The sequence below is a fragment of the Malus sylvestris genome, chromosome 17, assembly GCF_916048215.2.
Source record: "Malus sylvestris chromosome 17, drMalSylv7.2, whole genome shotgun sequence".
NCBI classification, from domain to species: Eukaryota; Viridiplantae; Streptophyta; class Magnoliopsida; order Rosales; family Rosaceae; genus Malus; species Malus sylvestris.
Window position 1 is genome coordinate 7431360 of NC_062276.1, and position 14051 is coordinate 7445410.

The 14051-nt window shown below is 39.1% G+C and overlaps 1 protein-coding gene and 1 pseudogene across 2 annotated transcripts; both read right to left on the reverse strand.

Moving 5' to 3' along the window:
* Positions 1-6412: 6412 nt before the first annotated feature.
* LOC126609696 (putative F-box/LRR-repeat protein At3g18150) lies at positions 6413-8353 on the reverse strand. Of its 2 annotated transcripts, none has more exons than XM_050277565.1 (3): positions 7302-8353; positions 7017-7190; positions 6413-6950 (listed from the first exon to the last, which is right to left on the reverse strand). In XM_050277565.1, exons 1-3 carry the CDS (start codon positions 8310-8312, stop codon positions 6624-6626), a joined length of 1512 nt encoding a protein of 503 aa, XP_050133522.1. In that variant the 5' UTR covers positions 8313-8353; the 3' UTR covers positions 6413-6623. The 2 variants fall into 2 exon arrangements, with proteins under 2 accessions (XP_050133522.1, XP_050133523.1); XM_050277566.1 differs by having other exon boundaries at positions 6413-6908; positions 7302-8337.
* Positions 8354-10767: 2414 nt separating this feature from the next.
* Positions 10768-13798, reverse strand: LOC126610777 (F-box/LRR-repeat protein At4g14103-like; annotated as a pseudogene).
* Positions 13799-14051: the final 253 nt, after the last annotated feature.

Consider the following 14051-nt stretch of genomic DNA (forward strand, 5'->3'; position numbering starts at 1 on the left):
ACCTTGGGAAGGAAACAAATACCTCAAAGTTGTATTTAATTATTTGAATTTTTTCTTTGGTCAAATAATAGTTATTCATATTATACTATTTATTTGTTGTATATTTTAGAAACTGAAAATTCATTAACAGGATAAAGATACCAAAATTACACAGAAAGCCTACATTGAGGTAAACAACTAGCTAGGCATAGAAAAATCCGAACAGTGCAAGGAGTTACAAGAAAGAATGACGCTTCAACAAATGTTAAGGCGTCGTCCCCTGCACTGCCAATACATAAATTAAGGTGGACAAAGTAAACCATAATTGTTAAGGACATTAACCAATGAAGATGGAGGTCGGTCGACCCACGAAACATTGCACATCTCCGGAAATCTCGTCGACACTAACAAGTCTGCCGCCAAATTGGCTGATCTTGGAATCCAAGACCAGCGATAGTCTTGGAAGGAATACCCTAAGCGCTTGACTTTCGCCAAAGTAGGATAAGCCTCCCAACTGCCAATCTCCAACGAATCTCTTAAGCACGAGATAGATTCGAGAGAGTCGGATTCCACAATAACCAACCTGTCGCCCAAATAGATGCCTATCTGACATCCGCGAAGGAATGCCAAGGCTTCGGCCATAGCAGCACTCTGCGTCGTAATTACATACTTTGTTGTTGCCAAAAACTTACCCTCAGCGTCTTGCACCACCAACCCTACATAGCCTGATCCATTAGATGCATTCTAGCTTGCATCAACATTGATTTTGATGAACAGAAAAAATGGAAGGGACCATCGGACCACCTGAGTTCGGGGTTTAAGGAACCATAGGTGTGCAGGCCGCCATAAAAATGCACCAGCCGCATTCGAAATGGCAAGCAAGACTTGTGAAGGATTAATTTCGATTTGGTTAAAAAAGAAAGTTGCATCTCGCCTTCCAAATATGCTAACACATGAAGGCAACGTGAGAAAGCAACCAAGCTCTATCCTGATTAGCCCTGAAATCAGACTTGATAAGGGAGTGAAGCCACTGTGCCCATGTCGAGATGTCATCCCTATCAACCTTATAGTTTAGCACCACACCAAACCAGATTGTTTCCACCCACATACACTGAAGGAAAAGATGTTCCACAGTTTCATTGCTAGTTTGGCATATTGGGCAAATCGGGGAGTGAAAGGATTTCCTCTTGAAAAAATGCTCCACATAGCTCCTACTATTTATTTGTTTCTCTTGGGAATTGAGGATGTAATCAAATAGTGAAACAATAGTTTTTGTTTTCGTAGAAATTAACTCAAGTCCAAAATATATAGGGGTTCAAGCGATGATCGATAGATCTAAAGCTTGCTCTCTCTCTCTCCCCCCCCCTCACATCCCACACCCTTATTTTCCCTCTCTTTCCACTCATCTTCCTCACATCTCTGCTAACTGCCTCTTGTAGCTCTGTCTCTCTGCCTTCCTCATTTCTCTCGGCCAAGTAAAGAAAAAGAAAAAAAAAACCATCACCACCACTTGCTGAAACCCTTCGTACACACACTGATAGCTACCATCACCCTCATGCAATCTTCTAAGGACACCAAGCCAAGCCTAGTTCTGCATAATGGGTTCCACCACTGTTCATCGCGTACCCCAATGAGTTCTTGAGCTCTCGACTTGGTAAGCCTCCAAACTACTCCCTCTCATTTCAATTTCTATTTTCTAGCTTGGTTTCGAGCTTGCATGTAAACTTATAACCCACACCTTGAGCTCAAAGCCAAAGGCTTAATATGCATTTTCTTCCCCTATTCTTGTAAAGAACTCCGGCAGAGATTCTAGCCAAATCTTGCCGTTTTGACAAGGCCATGCCCATTTTGTCCCATCTTCAAGTTATCTAGACCTAGTTCGAGCCTCGCATGCTCAATTTCATGATTGCTACTATGAAACCCGACGAAAACCCTTTTATGGGCCAATGAGATTTCGGCCAAATTCGATTTTGCCAGCCACCTTGAGCCCTTCTGGTATACTTATTTTTCTCTTGTCCCAACTTCTAATTCATATAGTATATGCTGGTTTGGTGGGAAATTTTAGAAAAGAATGATGTTGCTGTACTGTTTTTACAACAAGGACCAAACTACAAAAATTGTTGAAGTTTTAGGGTTGTTGGTAACTCTAAGAAGTTGGGGGTATTTTTGCAATTGCCTCTAATTTTATGGGCAATTTTGTAAAATGCAAAATTTGGACAAATTATAGTTAATCTATATATTTCAGGTATGATTTACGTTTAAGTACTTTGCTAAAGTCAACGTGACTTGGTATAGGTACAAGCTTCTTTGGATCAACAAACGACAAGGCTCACCAAGGACAAGCACGTTTTGGTTACGTTAGTGGGTCTTTTGTTTTTACTTATATATATGTATATGTGATTTTCCCAATAACTGCTTTTATATATTATGATGTATCATGCCATGTTTAGCTTTACAAATAGACTTTTTGTAAACGTTATGTTTTTAATATTATTTGTAAGCATAAACTTGTAGCATGACATCCTTGCGTTTTATCTGCTCATCAGTACATGTTTGCACGGAGTCTCTTAGTTATTTGTACCATTATGGGCCAAGGACTAGCTTCAAATGTAGTTCACATGCACCGTTTCCATTCGCTTTGGATCCAAGGTTAGGTGCTAGCCTGTCATTTTGTGTGATGTGTTGGACTCGTATGTGATGCGATGCATCTCACGTGATGTAGTACTAGAATGTAAAACCTACACCCAGCCTGTTCCATTGTTTGAATATCTCTACAATGGACTTGTGTGCCTACATAAATTAATGAGCATTGATTTCTTGTAATAACGTTTTGTGATTTAATGTTGAGATACCTTGTTGGTGTACCCTACACTTTTCACTCATTTTTGCTGCAGGGTACCATATTACAAACTAGTATTATAATATTTTTGGATAATCATATACTTGTTTTACAGCGAGGGGTTACATTTTTTGAAAAGATTTTACAAAACTTTATTTTCAGGCCCACTCACCCTTGTTTTTCGCCCCTCCAGGATTTTAGTGGCAGAGGTTTCGTGATGACGAGGATTGTTGGTAAAAGCTGTCATGTAGGAGACTTCTCCTTTCGGTATAAATGTCCTTACGTTCTTTTACTGTAATTTATCTATGCTCTAACATCACTTGTGTGATATGAGTTCAGTCCTGCTCACATGCGCACTCTAAATTAGTCACCTTTAGGTTTTAATTTATTCACATTTTTCACATCATTACACTTTATGGCTTCGTCACCTTCCAGGTGTCGGCCAGCACATCACGATTCAGATGTTCAGGTGGACATTCCAGGTTAGGGTGTGCCAACTGGTATAAGAGAAAGTGTCATTTTTAGGTTTAGCCCTGAGAACTATTCATCTAATAGGGTTTTGGTTTTTAGTTTATTAGGTTTAAAGCTTAAAGGTATTTGTGTCTATTTAAGTGATATTTTGGATATATTTGAAAGGTTTTATAAAACCTAACATTTTTAAACTTAGGGGCTAATATTTGGCTATATTCAATAAATACTCTGTTTTTCCAGTGTGCCGGAAACACATCTAGTACAATAATAATACAATTAGCTAAAAAAAATTCTAAATTTTCAACCTATTGTATTATTAGACTTGATTTATCGAGCTGTGCCGAGAGCACACTATAAAATTTCTTCTGTTTGATCTACCCAAACATATTTTTATACTTTTTGTTAGTCCAAAGCAACGCCATGCCATTAGTTACCTAAACATTTGACATAAAAAATTAACATAAATTAAAAAGTGAAAAAATAAATTATACTTTATATATAACTGTGAACACGGAAAATTCCTGAAACGAAAGAGACATGAACAACGTGCACAAACAAATATTTGTATTTGATGATTTTGGGTTACAATCTCTCTCTATTTTGATCCTCTGATTCGATCTCCTTAAGTTGTTGATTTGTGGATGTTTCGTTGATCCAAGGGCCGTCGATGCTTGATTTTGGATGAACTGTTGGAAGTTTCTTCAAGGGCCGTGGGCTTGATCTTTGAAGGTGGATTTGAGCGAATCTTCAAGGAGCCGTTGGGGCTTGATCTTGAGGATGAGTGTTTCTTCAAGGGCCGTTGAGGCTTGATCTTGAATAACGGTGATGAGCGGATCTTCAAGGGCTTTTGGGCTTGATCTTGAAGAACAGTGATGAACAGATCTTCAAGGGCTTTTGGACTTGATCTTGAAGAACGGTGGCTTGTTGATCCAAGGACCGTCGGGGCTTGATCTTGGAAGAACGATGAACGAAGAACGAAGAACACTTTCTTCAAGGGCCGTCGGGGCTTGATCTTGAATTGGTGGATGATTGTTGATTCAAAGGGCCGTTGGGACTTGATCTTAGGATGAACGATGAACGATGAACGAAGAACGAAGAACGAATAGAGCTTTCTTGATTCTTCGGGAACCTGGATGCTTGAGAGCTTCGGAGTTTCAGAGCTTCAGAGCTTCAAGAATTTTGCCTAATGATTTTGGTCCTCCTCAAATGAATGAATTAGCCTTCTATTTATAGAAATTTCCAAGGCCTAATTTTGAATATAATATTCCAGAAGAAATAAGTCGTTTCTGCCAGGTGTTGGCACGTGTCCTGTTTGATGACTTTTTCAACTCATTTCAATTTTTCGTCGAGTCACACGCTACGTGTAAAATTTATGTAATACATGAGCGTTGAAACTTTGATTTATCGATCAACATTTATTTACCGAAATTTCGATGTCTACAATAACATAACAGTGAGACGAACAAAATTAATCATATATAACATAACAGTGAGAGGAACAAAATTATGAGTAGTAAACTCAAAACTTTGAGAAACTTAATTTAGGGCTATCTCATCTCACCCTCTCGTGCTGATTTTTAAAATGAGTCACGATGTTTTAATTTTCTCACATGGTCCTTCAAGGTTTTTAAATTGTATCAATTTACATTTCTTGTCTAATGAAGTATTTGAATATTCTTTAAATTCATGACACGGTGAGCATGAAACCTGTAATTTCGATGAAATGTATGCTACATTTATACCACATTGACTAAAAAACTCATCAATTTAATGGATATATGCAGACGTTGTGGTCTAATATCCTAGTGAATATAATATTAGGTTTCCACCCACATGTCATGGATTCAAAACTCCACCCTCCCCAAAAGTAATTCAACAGTTTCAACTCTCCTCCCTCCGTTGCCACTCAGTACTACGGTCCGGTGGTATTCCTCTTCGCTTAGAAGTGAAAGGTCTTAGGTTTGAATCTTGTGGATGACGAATTCGATACCAAATTAGGTTGCCCATTGTGTAGCTTAGCCGAATTATTCTTCCTTTAGTGTAAAAATGTCGACGTATTAAAAAAAATAAATAAATAAATTCTCCCCCCTCCCCTTAATAATAGTAAATTTAAAAAATGGATATTTAGACGACAGTGGATGCAATGTGAGAAATACCTCAAGACCATTTTAAAAATCACCTCAAACCTTAATGTAGTTAGCCTCTTAATTTATTAAGCATTTTGAGGGTTTTTTTTTAATTTAGAAAACTTGTTAAATGATCCTAATTTCTTTTTATTGTTAAATAATGTAATCAAATCTCAAGTGGTGGATTATCTTAATTGTGAGGGCTTTTCTTTTTAACCTATTACGTCCCAAGTTCAAACTTTCCCCTTCATTTTAGTATAATCAAGGTTCTAAAAAACGCTAGGCGCTAGTTGGTCGCCTAGGCGGATTTTGGTAAATTTCTTGTATATCTTGTAAATAAGTGCATATTGACACTCACAAAAAATTATACTTGTATGAAATCCATGGATAAGATAATAAAAGAATGATAAAATGCAAAAAGAGTATCCAACAAGTCCAAAATTTAAAAACACATTAAGCATATATGCCATATAACCATAGTGAGAAGTATTGTAGGATGACACATGTACAATAAGTTCACAATTTAAAACCACGTAAAATGCAAAATAGGAGGGAAATAAGGAAATATAGTAATGTAGATAGGAATATTTTATTTTTTAATTTAAAAAAAAAAGCGCCTAGCACCGTCTAGGGCCGCCTAGAGTCCATCCGATTTTTCCAACCGATTTGCCAGAAAACGCCTCAGGTCACCACCGCCCAGCGCCTAGGCAACCGCCTAGGCCGTTTTTTAGAACATTGAGTATAATTCAATGTAAGAGTTTATCTTCTACTAAAAAAAGGGAATTGTTATTGGCATTCCAAAATTTTCATTCTACACTCCAAACTTTCTATATTTAGAAAGAAAAATGTACTTGTGAGGAGTGTAGAATGAGATTTTTAGAGTGCCAATAACACTTCTCTAAAAAAATGTTATCACACATTTGTTAGTTGAAATGTAAATAGATAATCATTGTGAGAGATTGTTGAGAATTCTGTTACTTGTATAAAGACTTCGCGATAGGTCCAAAACCATATTCTCAAGAGTTCAAGTGCTTAACAGCATTTGTTCTTACAGTTGAGGTCCGCACGTTGTATACAATTGACTAGTCATGACCATCTAGATGTTCAAGGCCAGCACAAATAAGAGTCAATTATTGAGAGTAAGATATTAAAATGTCGGAATAACAATTGATTACAAATGCACACAACGTCCCTCTCACAATAACTTGTCAATTATCCACGGGTGGTGTTACAGAGGAGAGAGTACATTTCCAACTTTGGAAATCCTTCCTTTGTAGAACAACCGGAGGAAGCGGCTTCAGAACAACTCTTGGGTTCTCTTCAACCTGGCCAGGAACGAGTACAATCTTTTCCAGAACAACTCCCTGCCTGATCAAGATGTTCACAAAATTAACTTCATCTTCGGTTCCGGTATACGGTTTGATAGTAACTTGCTTGAGACTCGGGATGCTTAAGTCAACTGGATTGTCTAACAACTCTTCTGATAAAATCTCCTGGAAATTACATGATTGAATTTCAGATGTGCAGCACGGAACCTAAAAAAGAACGATAAGCATAACGAAGGCAGAAACATGAAGAATGAAGTGTGTCGAAGTACTCACATTATCTGCTTCAATCTTGTGTTGGTGTTCCAGAATCATTGCCTCGAGATTGGGCGAAAGTTCAATCAGTACAAGCATGCCAATGAGATCATACTGCGTGAACCCTGTTCGTAGCTCTAAGAGCTTCAGATTGTGGAGTCTAAAGCTTTCAGGCAAGAAATCTGATGTCGCAAACTGAGAACGTATGCAAAGAAAACAACTTCAGCAATACAAAGAATGAGACAGTTAACCGTAATCAAAACAATAAAAACGATAACTGATGAGAACAGAAGTTAGAAAGATTACCTTACACCACCAGTTTTGCACATAAAGATGCTTCAGATTAGGCACTTGTTCGAGTAGCCTAACAACCCTAATCCAATAACAATCGGATAGATCGATCAGGTGCACAATAACACGAAACTCAACCAGAAATGACGCATTCTTCAGCTCAAACATATAAAAGCTGCAGCAATCAAAACTAATCGAACAAAGGTTTGGGCAATCGACCAAAATCCTTGCTCGGATATAAGAATCATCATAAAAATGCCCAAGTACAAGCTTCTTGAGCCTTTTGCTACATATCTTCAAATGACGATGCCCCCAACAGTTTTGAAGCTCCAAATCCTCCAAACTGGGGCACCCCAGTATCAAATCCCCCATCATCTTGTCCGAAAAGTAAACCTGATCGAGAAATAATGACCCAATTGACCAAAACCGCATGGTGGACAGTTCAGGTGGCAATATAACTTCACATCGCGTAAGTCGTAATTTCTCAACACACCCATCTCTCAGAACAGAGAAAGGGAAAGCATACCAGTTAGTTCGGGTATCTTCGTTGTGAAATTTTTTGTGGATGAAGAAGTCGAGATAGAGCTCGCGGGTGCGGAGGCAGGTCACAGCGGATCGCACCCAAGAGTCGACATAGGAGCTGTAGTGATTGTGGTGGATGAAAGAGAGGCGGAAAGTGGAGACCCGGGAATCAGTGCGGGAAACCAGAACACGGTCAACGAACTCGACGTATAACTGGCGGGTATCCAATGGCGGCTCGCGCGGCGGGAAGAGTTTGTAGTTGAAGTTGAGGGCGGGAACGTGAGACCAGAGGGGCTGCCATTTGTGAGAGATGAGGGAGGCCTGGACGGCGTCGAGTGTGGGGAGGAAGGTGAGGATGTGGAGGAGGATCTCATCAGGGAGATCGTTCAAGTTTCGGTTCATAACTTCATTGCTTACATCTTCCATGCTTTCTCTGGATTGTCGACCAAACGAAATGTGGTTTCTTAATGGGGAAGAGAGGTTTGGACGGAGTCTAATCCTCATTAAATATTAAAGTCAATTAACTATTTAATGAGGATATAATAAAGAGAGAATAAACAGTCTGTGTAATCGATTTAATTTCTTTTTCTTTTTTCATGAGAAATAATTTAGGAGCATAGGCAAACCATCGTTAATGCTACACCAAAACTTCGAGAGAGAGCAAAAAGAGGCTCATTTATCTAGGAGACGCAGTGTAACAACCTATTTTGGAATTTACAGAACAAAGGGTTATCTTTGTAATTTTATTAAGTTTGGGATTTTTTTTTAAATTATTTTTGGGTCTTAATGTGTGTGCCCGTGGGGCCCATTTGTTTTGGTTTTGTTCCCTGGGGCACAAGTCTCTCTCTATCTTTCCCTCCCGGTTCCATTTCTGTCTCTCTCCCTCATCTTCTCTCTTCGCTCTTCTCTCCTCCACATGAGCAACCACCAAGACCACCACCATTATACCCACTTTGACGACCACAACCCACACCACCATTCTTCTCTCCCTATGAGCTCCACGAAATCTCGAGCAAAGGAGAAGCACACAAGCTCTCCGTGTCTTGTGGCACCATGGGTGGCCAATGTACACCTCCTCTTCACGCGAACCCTCGACCATGGTAAGCTTATAGAACTCCCTTGATCTTGTTAGGGAGTGTTTTAGACATTTCTAATTAGTTTTTGTGGGTTTTGGACGAAGAACACCACAGGAAGACCTTTCCCAGTTTATGGCAGACACTTGTGGCTTCCAGGCCATTTTCCAGCCGACTTCGGCCACAAACTGAGGAAACCAATGGTATATATCTTTTCCTCTTCCCTCGGGCTTCTTTTTGATATATTGTATGGTGACCTTTACTTGCGTTTTGAGCTCTGTCGGAGCTTAGGAATTTCCTGGCCGAAAATCGACATTCTCTCTCTCTTTGGTTTCAGCAACCCACCTAACAAATGGGCCAAAAGTCGGCCCAAGTAACCTAGCCCATTTGGGCAGCCCAAGCCCCAATACAAACCCTTAAAACCCCAGGCCTTTGGGCATTACTGACACGGGCTTCAGCCCAACCCATCAACCCCAAAACCCACTGGACCCAAACCCCAGCCCATTAAACCCAGCCTTGAAACATTGGGCCAGGAAGCCAAACCTAACCCAGTTTGCCAAGTCCAACCCGATGGAATATTCTCTAGAATATTCCCGCGTTGATTTTGTTGAAATTTACCCAGGACCATTCTTAGGGTAATTCAACGTCCTGAAATCGTTTTTGAACTCCCTTTTCCCCAAATTCAATCGTTATAGTATAATTTTATTAATTAGACCATTTATGTGCTTAGGTGCATTTATTGTGGCGTTTCCATCTTCGCTAGTTTGCGTGGCTCTTGGCAGCGAAGTATCTGTGAGTTGACCCTTTCTAAAATGCATGTTTTAATAATAGAAATGCATACATAAAAAACATGATTTAATGGTTACGTTTTATGAAACATTTTATGAGTAAATTAGATTTACACTTATGTTATATCATGCTTTACTACAAATATTTTGCAATACCATATTTTACCGAATTTATGTTCTTTGTAGTATATATGATGAATGACTATATACTATTTATGAACATGTTTTTACACACTTCTTTATAGTATATGTGATGGATGACTATATGCTATGAAGATGTTTTTGAGATATATGTACCTATGTTTGGAAAGAGTATATTCAATGTTTTGTGCTCATCTAGTGGTTACTGTTCTACCTACGGACGAGAGACATAGTTGTTGGCTTTGGGCCAAAAGACATAGTTGTTGGCTTTGGGCCAAAAGATATAGTTGTTGGCTGCTGGCCGGGAGATATAATTATTGAATACCACAGGTGACTGGAATACCACTAGTTAGCACACTATATACGTATATGTTTTATGAAGGTTTTATGGTATGCTAGGGTTTTCGAAAACCTATTACATATTATGTTATGAGATTTCTTTAAACTTTGGGGGTTAGTATGTTGATAGCTATTTCAATATTATATATATAAACTTGGTCCACTCATGTTTGTTTTGCGCCCCCTCAAGATTTAGAATCAAGGCATACAATCCCAGCATCAAGGCACTTCCGCATCGGCATCTTTTAGTCCTCTCGGTGTATGACCCATTCCTTTGTTCATTCAATTTTATATTATTTCTTTTTAGTGTTCTCAATTAGTTGTATGCTCTGAACACGTTCCACATTTGCATATTAATTACATTTAAATTTATAAGTCTTATTTATTTCTTGTTCTCATACATTCTAATATGGCTTCGTCACCTTCGGGTGTTGGCCAACACGTGCCTACCCTGGTGTTTGGGGAACATCGAGGTCAGGCGTGTCACACAGAACCGAGCGCAATGACATTCTAAGATTAACGCAATCGATCCCATTTAGTCAGATAAGACATTTTATTATCTTATCATGTTCATTGTTGAACAAGTAAGATTTGGTATGACGTTGTAAACAAGACCAATTCTATTGGAATCAAAGCATTATAAGGGGAATAATATGGACACGATCAACCTTACAACTATGTCTAATAAAAACACGTCATTTTCACAAAGAAATAAGACGGAAGATATTCGTAAACAAGCTCGAAATAAGATTTTGATATCTGTAATAACCATCTAATCTAAGATTCATAATCCAAGTTCAAAAAACAGTAAACCTTGGAACGAGACGGAGCCGATGGATTCCCGTTTTAAGCTCAAAGTCCATTTTCTAATTGGAGTTGCGGAGGAGAGAGTAGTTCCAAGTTTGTGAACCCTTTTTATACATAACAACTGGGGGAACCGACTTCAGAACGACTACTCTGTTCTCAACTTGGCCATGAACAAGTACAATCTTCTCTAGGACAACACCTTGCTCGGTCAAGATTTTCACGAACTTACCTTCATCTTCTGTTCCTGTATACGGTTTGATCGTAACTTGCTTGAGACTTGGGATGCTGAACTCAACCGGTTTATCCAACAACTCTTCTGGTAAACTCTCCTGGGAATTACAAGATCAAGTTTTAATGTGCAGCAAGGACATAAAAAAGAATGATAAGCAATAGTAACACTGAAACACTAAGCATTGCTATAATTATATGTTTGTAAAAATACTCACATCCGGGTCAAACTTGCGAGGGTATACTAGAATCATTGTCTCAAGATTCGGACAAAGTTTAAGCAGTGCAGCTATGCCAACAAGATCATACTGGGTAAACCCAGTTCGTAGCTCTAAGATCTTCAGATTGTGGAGCATAAAACTCTCCGGGAAGGAATCCTTTGATGTCAGAAACTGAAGGCATATGCAAAGAAAACAATTAGGAATATAAGAAAATGCTCAACAACATAATCCCTTCGCATACCAGTAGTCATACAGAGGCGGAAAAAGCCAGTAAAACGTGATAATTGAAAAATCCCCAATTTCATGAAGTTTAAGGCAAAGAGGTTGGCTCTATCATCTAAGAATGTAATGTTGCCCAGAAATGAGGAGAGTTAGAAAGTGACTAAAAAATGTCAAGCACAGAACCACATGGCTGGTCAGTAGTCACTGAGACATGCAACCAGATTTCATTTCCGGTGAGACTGATTCTCATATGAAAATATCTCCCAGGATTGGTTAATCATCATTTAATCCTGCTTCTTACTGCTTCTTAGAACTAGTGACAATCAAAACAATAGACAAGACCTTTTCTTGGTAGTTCATATTTCAAAACAGTTCTGTACAATGCCATTATGTTCAAATATCTCATCGATGCACTCTGAGTGAGAATTCCATAGGTTAGATTCTACAGGATCAAACCTATGGGATAAGGAATGATGGAAGGGAATAAATACCCGACCTAAAAGTAAAATAACTTAGTGAACCACAATCAATTTGGTGCAAAAACCAGCTGAAGAATATTTTTTTTCCGTTTAACGAAAAATATGTAATCCGTACTGAACAAAAAATCTACTTTCTGTTCTATCAATAACCAAAAATGCTGGCACGGAAAATGTAAGCTATATTATTCAACATCAAAAGGTTTATTGCAGAAACTTATCTCCCAATGTGATTAATGATAGGACACATAAGATAACATTCCACAAAGAGCAATATTACGTTTCTTAATTTCCTGGGAGAACAATCTATAACCAACTTGTAAAAGTCAGGAACTAATCATTTCCTCTATCTAGACACGACCGAATTCCTGTAATGATGCTCAGACCTGAAAAACTAATTACCCTTTTCCTCTTCCTTTTAACTCCAAGATTCAGTGACAAGCTAAGTAAGGCCTTACTTTCTTATATCTTTCAATTCCTAAGAGAGTCTCAATAAAAAATACATGGATATACCACCATGTCCGAAAAACATCCAAATTTCGCCAATCTACGAGAAGCCTTCCGGCAGTCACAATACCAACCACATTGCTATATATACCTCACATTTTTGCCATAGTTTGCACACACAACAGAAGAAGAATAAAACTACATAAAGTTAAGCACAATCGAAACAATATGAACAACAATTGATCATAACAGAGATAAAAAAAATTACCATAAACAACCAATTTTGCACATGAAGGTGCTTAAGATTAGGCACTTGTTCCAGTAGCCCAACAACCTTAATCCAATAAGAATAGGATAGGTGGATCATATGCACAAAATCAACCCGGAACTCAACCAGGGACGAAGCATTCTTAAGCTCCAACCTGAAAAAGCTACAGCAATTAAAACTGATCGAACGAAGGTTCGGGCAATCCACCAAAAGCGTCTCTCTTTGTTTAGAAGATTCAAAGAACATCCCAAGCGTTAATCTCTTAAGCCTTTTGCTACATATCTTCAGATGACGATGGCCCGAACACTTTTGGAGCTCCAATTCCTCCAAATTGGGGCAACCCAATATCAAATCTTTCACCATCTGATCCGCCAAGTAAACCTGATCGAGAAACAAGGACCGAATCGACCAAACACGCCGAGTGGACAGCTTAGCCGGCAGCGTAAGATAGCAGCGCGTGAGGCCTAATTTCTCAACACACCCATTTCTCAGAACCGAGAAAGGGAAATCGTACCAGTGATTTACGGTTTCCACATCGTGAAAATCGTCGTGGACGAACAAGTCGAGGTAGAGCTCCCGGGCGCGGAGGCGGGTGACGGCGGATCGGACCCATGATTCGATGTGGGAGCCGTAGTAAGAGTGGTAGATGAAGGAGAGGCGGAAAGTGTGGACGGGAGAATTGGCACGAAAAATGAGAACGCGGTCGATGAACTCGGCGTAGAACTGGGAGGTGTATTCGAGCGGCTCGCTCGGCGGGAAGAGTTGGTAGTCGAAGTTGAGCGAGGGGACGCGGGACCAGAGGGGCCGCCATTTGTGGGAGATGAGGGAGGTCTGGACGGCGTCGAGTGTGGGGAGGAGGGAGAGGATGTGGAGGAGGATCTCGTCGGGGAGATCGTTTAGGGTTCGATTCGGGATTTCATTGATTCCCAATTCTTCCATCGTTGGTTTGGATTCCTGTTTCTTCAACCGGCAAAAGATTTTATAAAGGGACTTTAACAAAAAGCTCCGGTACTGTTTATTTTAACGAAAAATCATATTTTTATACTAAAAAGTCAATCTTGGTACTATTCATTTTACCCTTTATTTTGTCCTTATTATTAAAACTCAAAGTTTTCAAACCATTTTCATTAGTTTTCTTTTTATAAACTCTGTTGAGGAACTGACTGACGCTGATTTTTATCTACCCCTTTTCTATTTTGTTAATATTTTATCTTCTGCATTTTTCAAACTTTA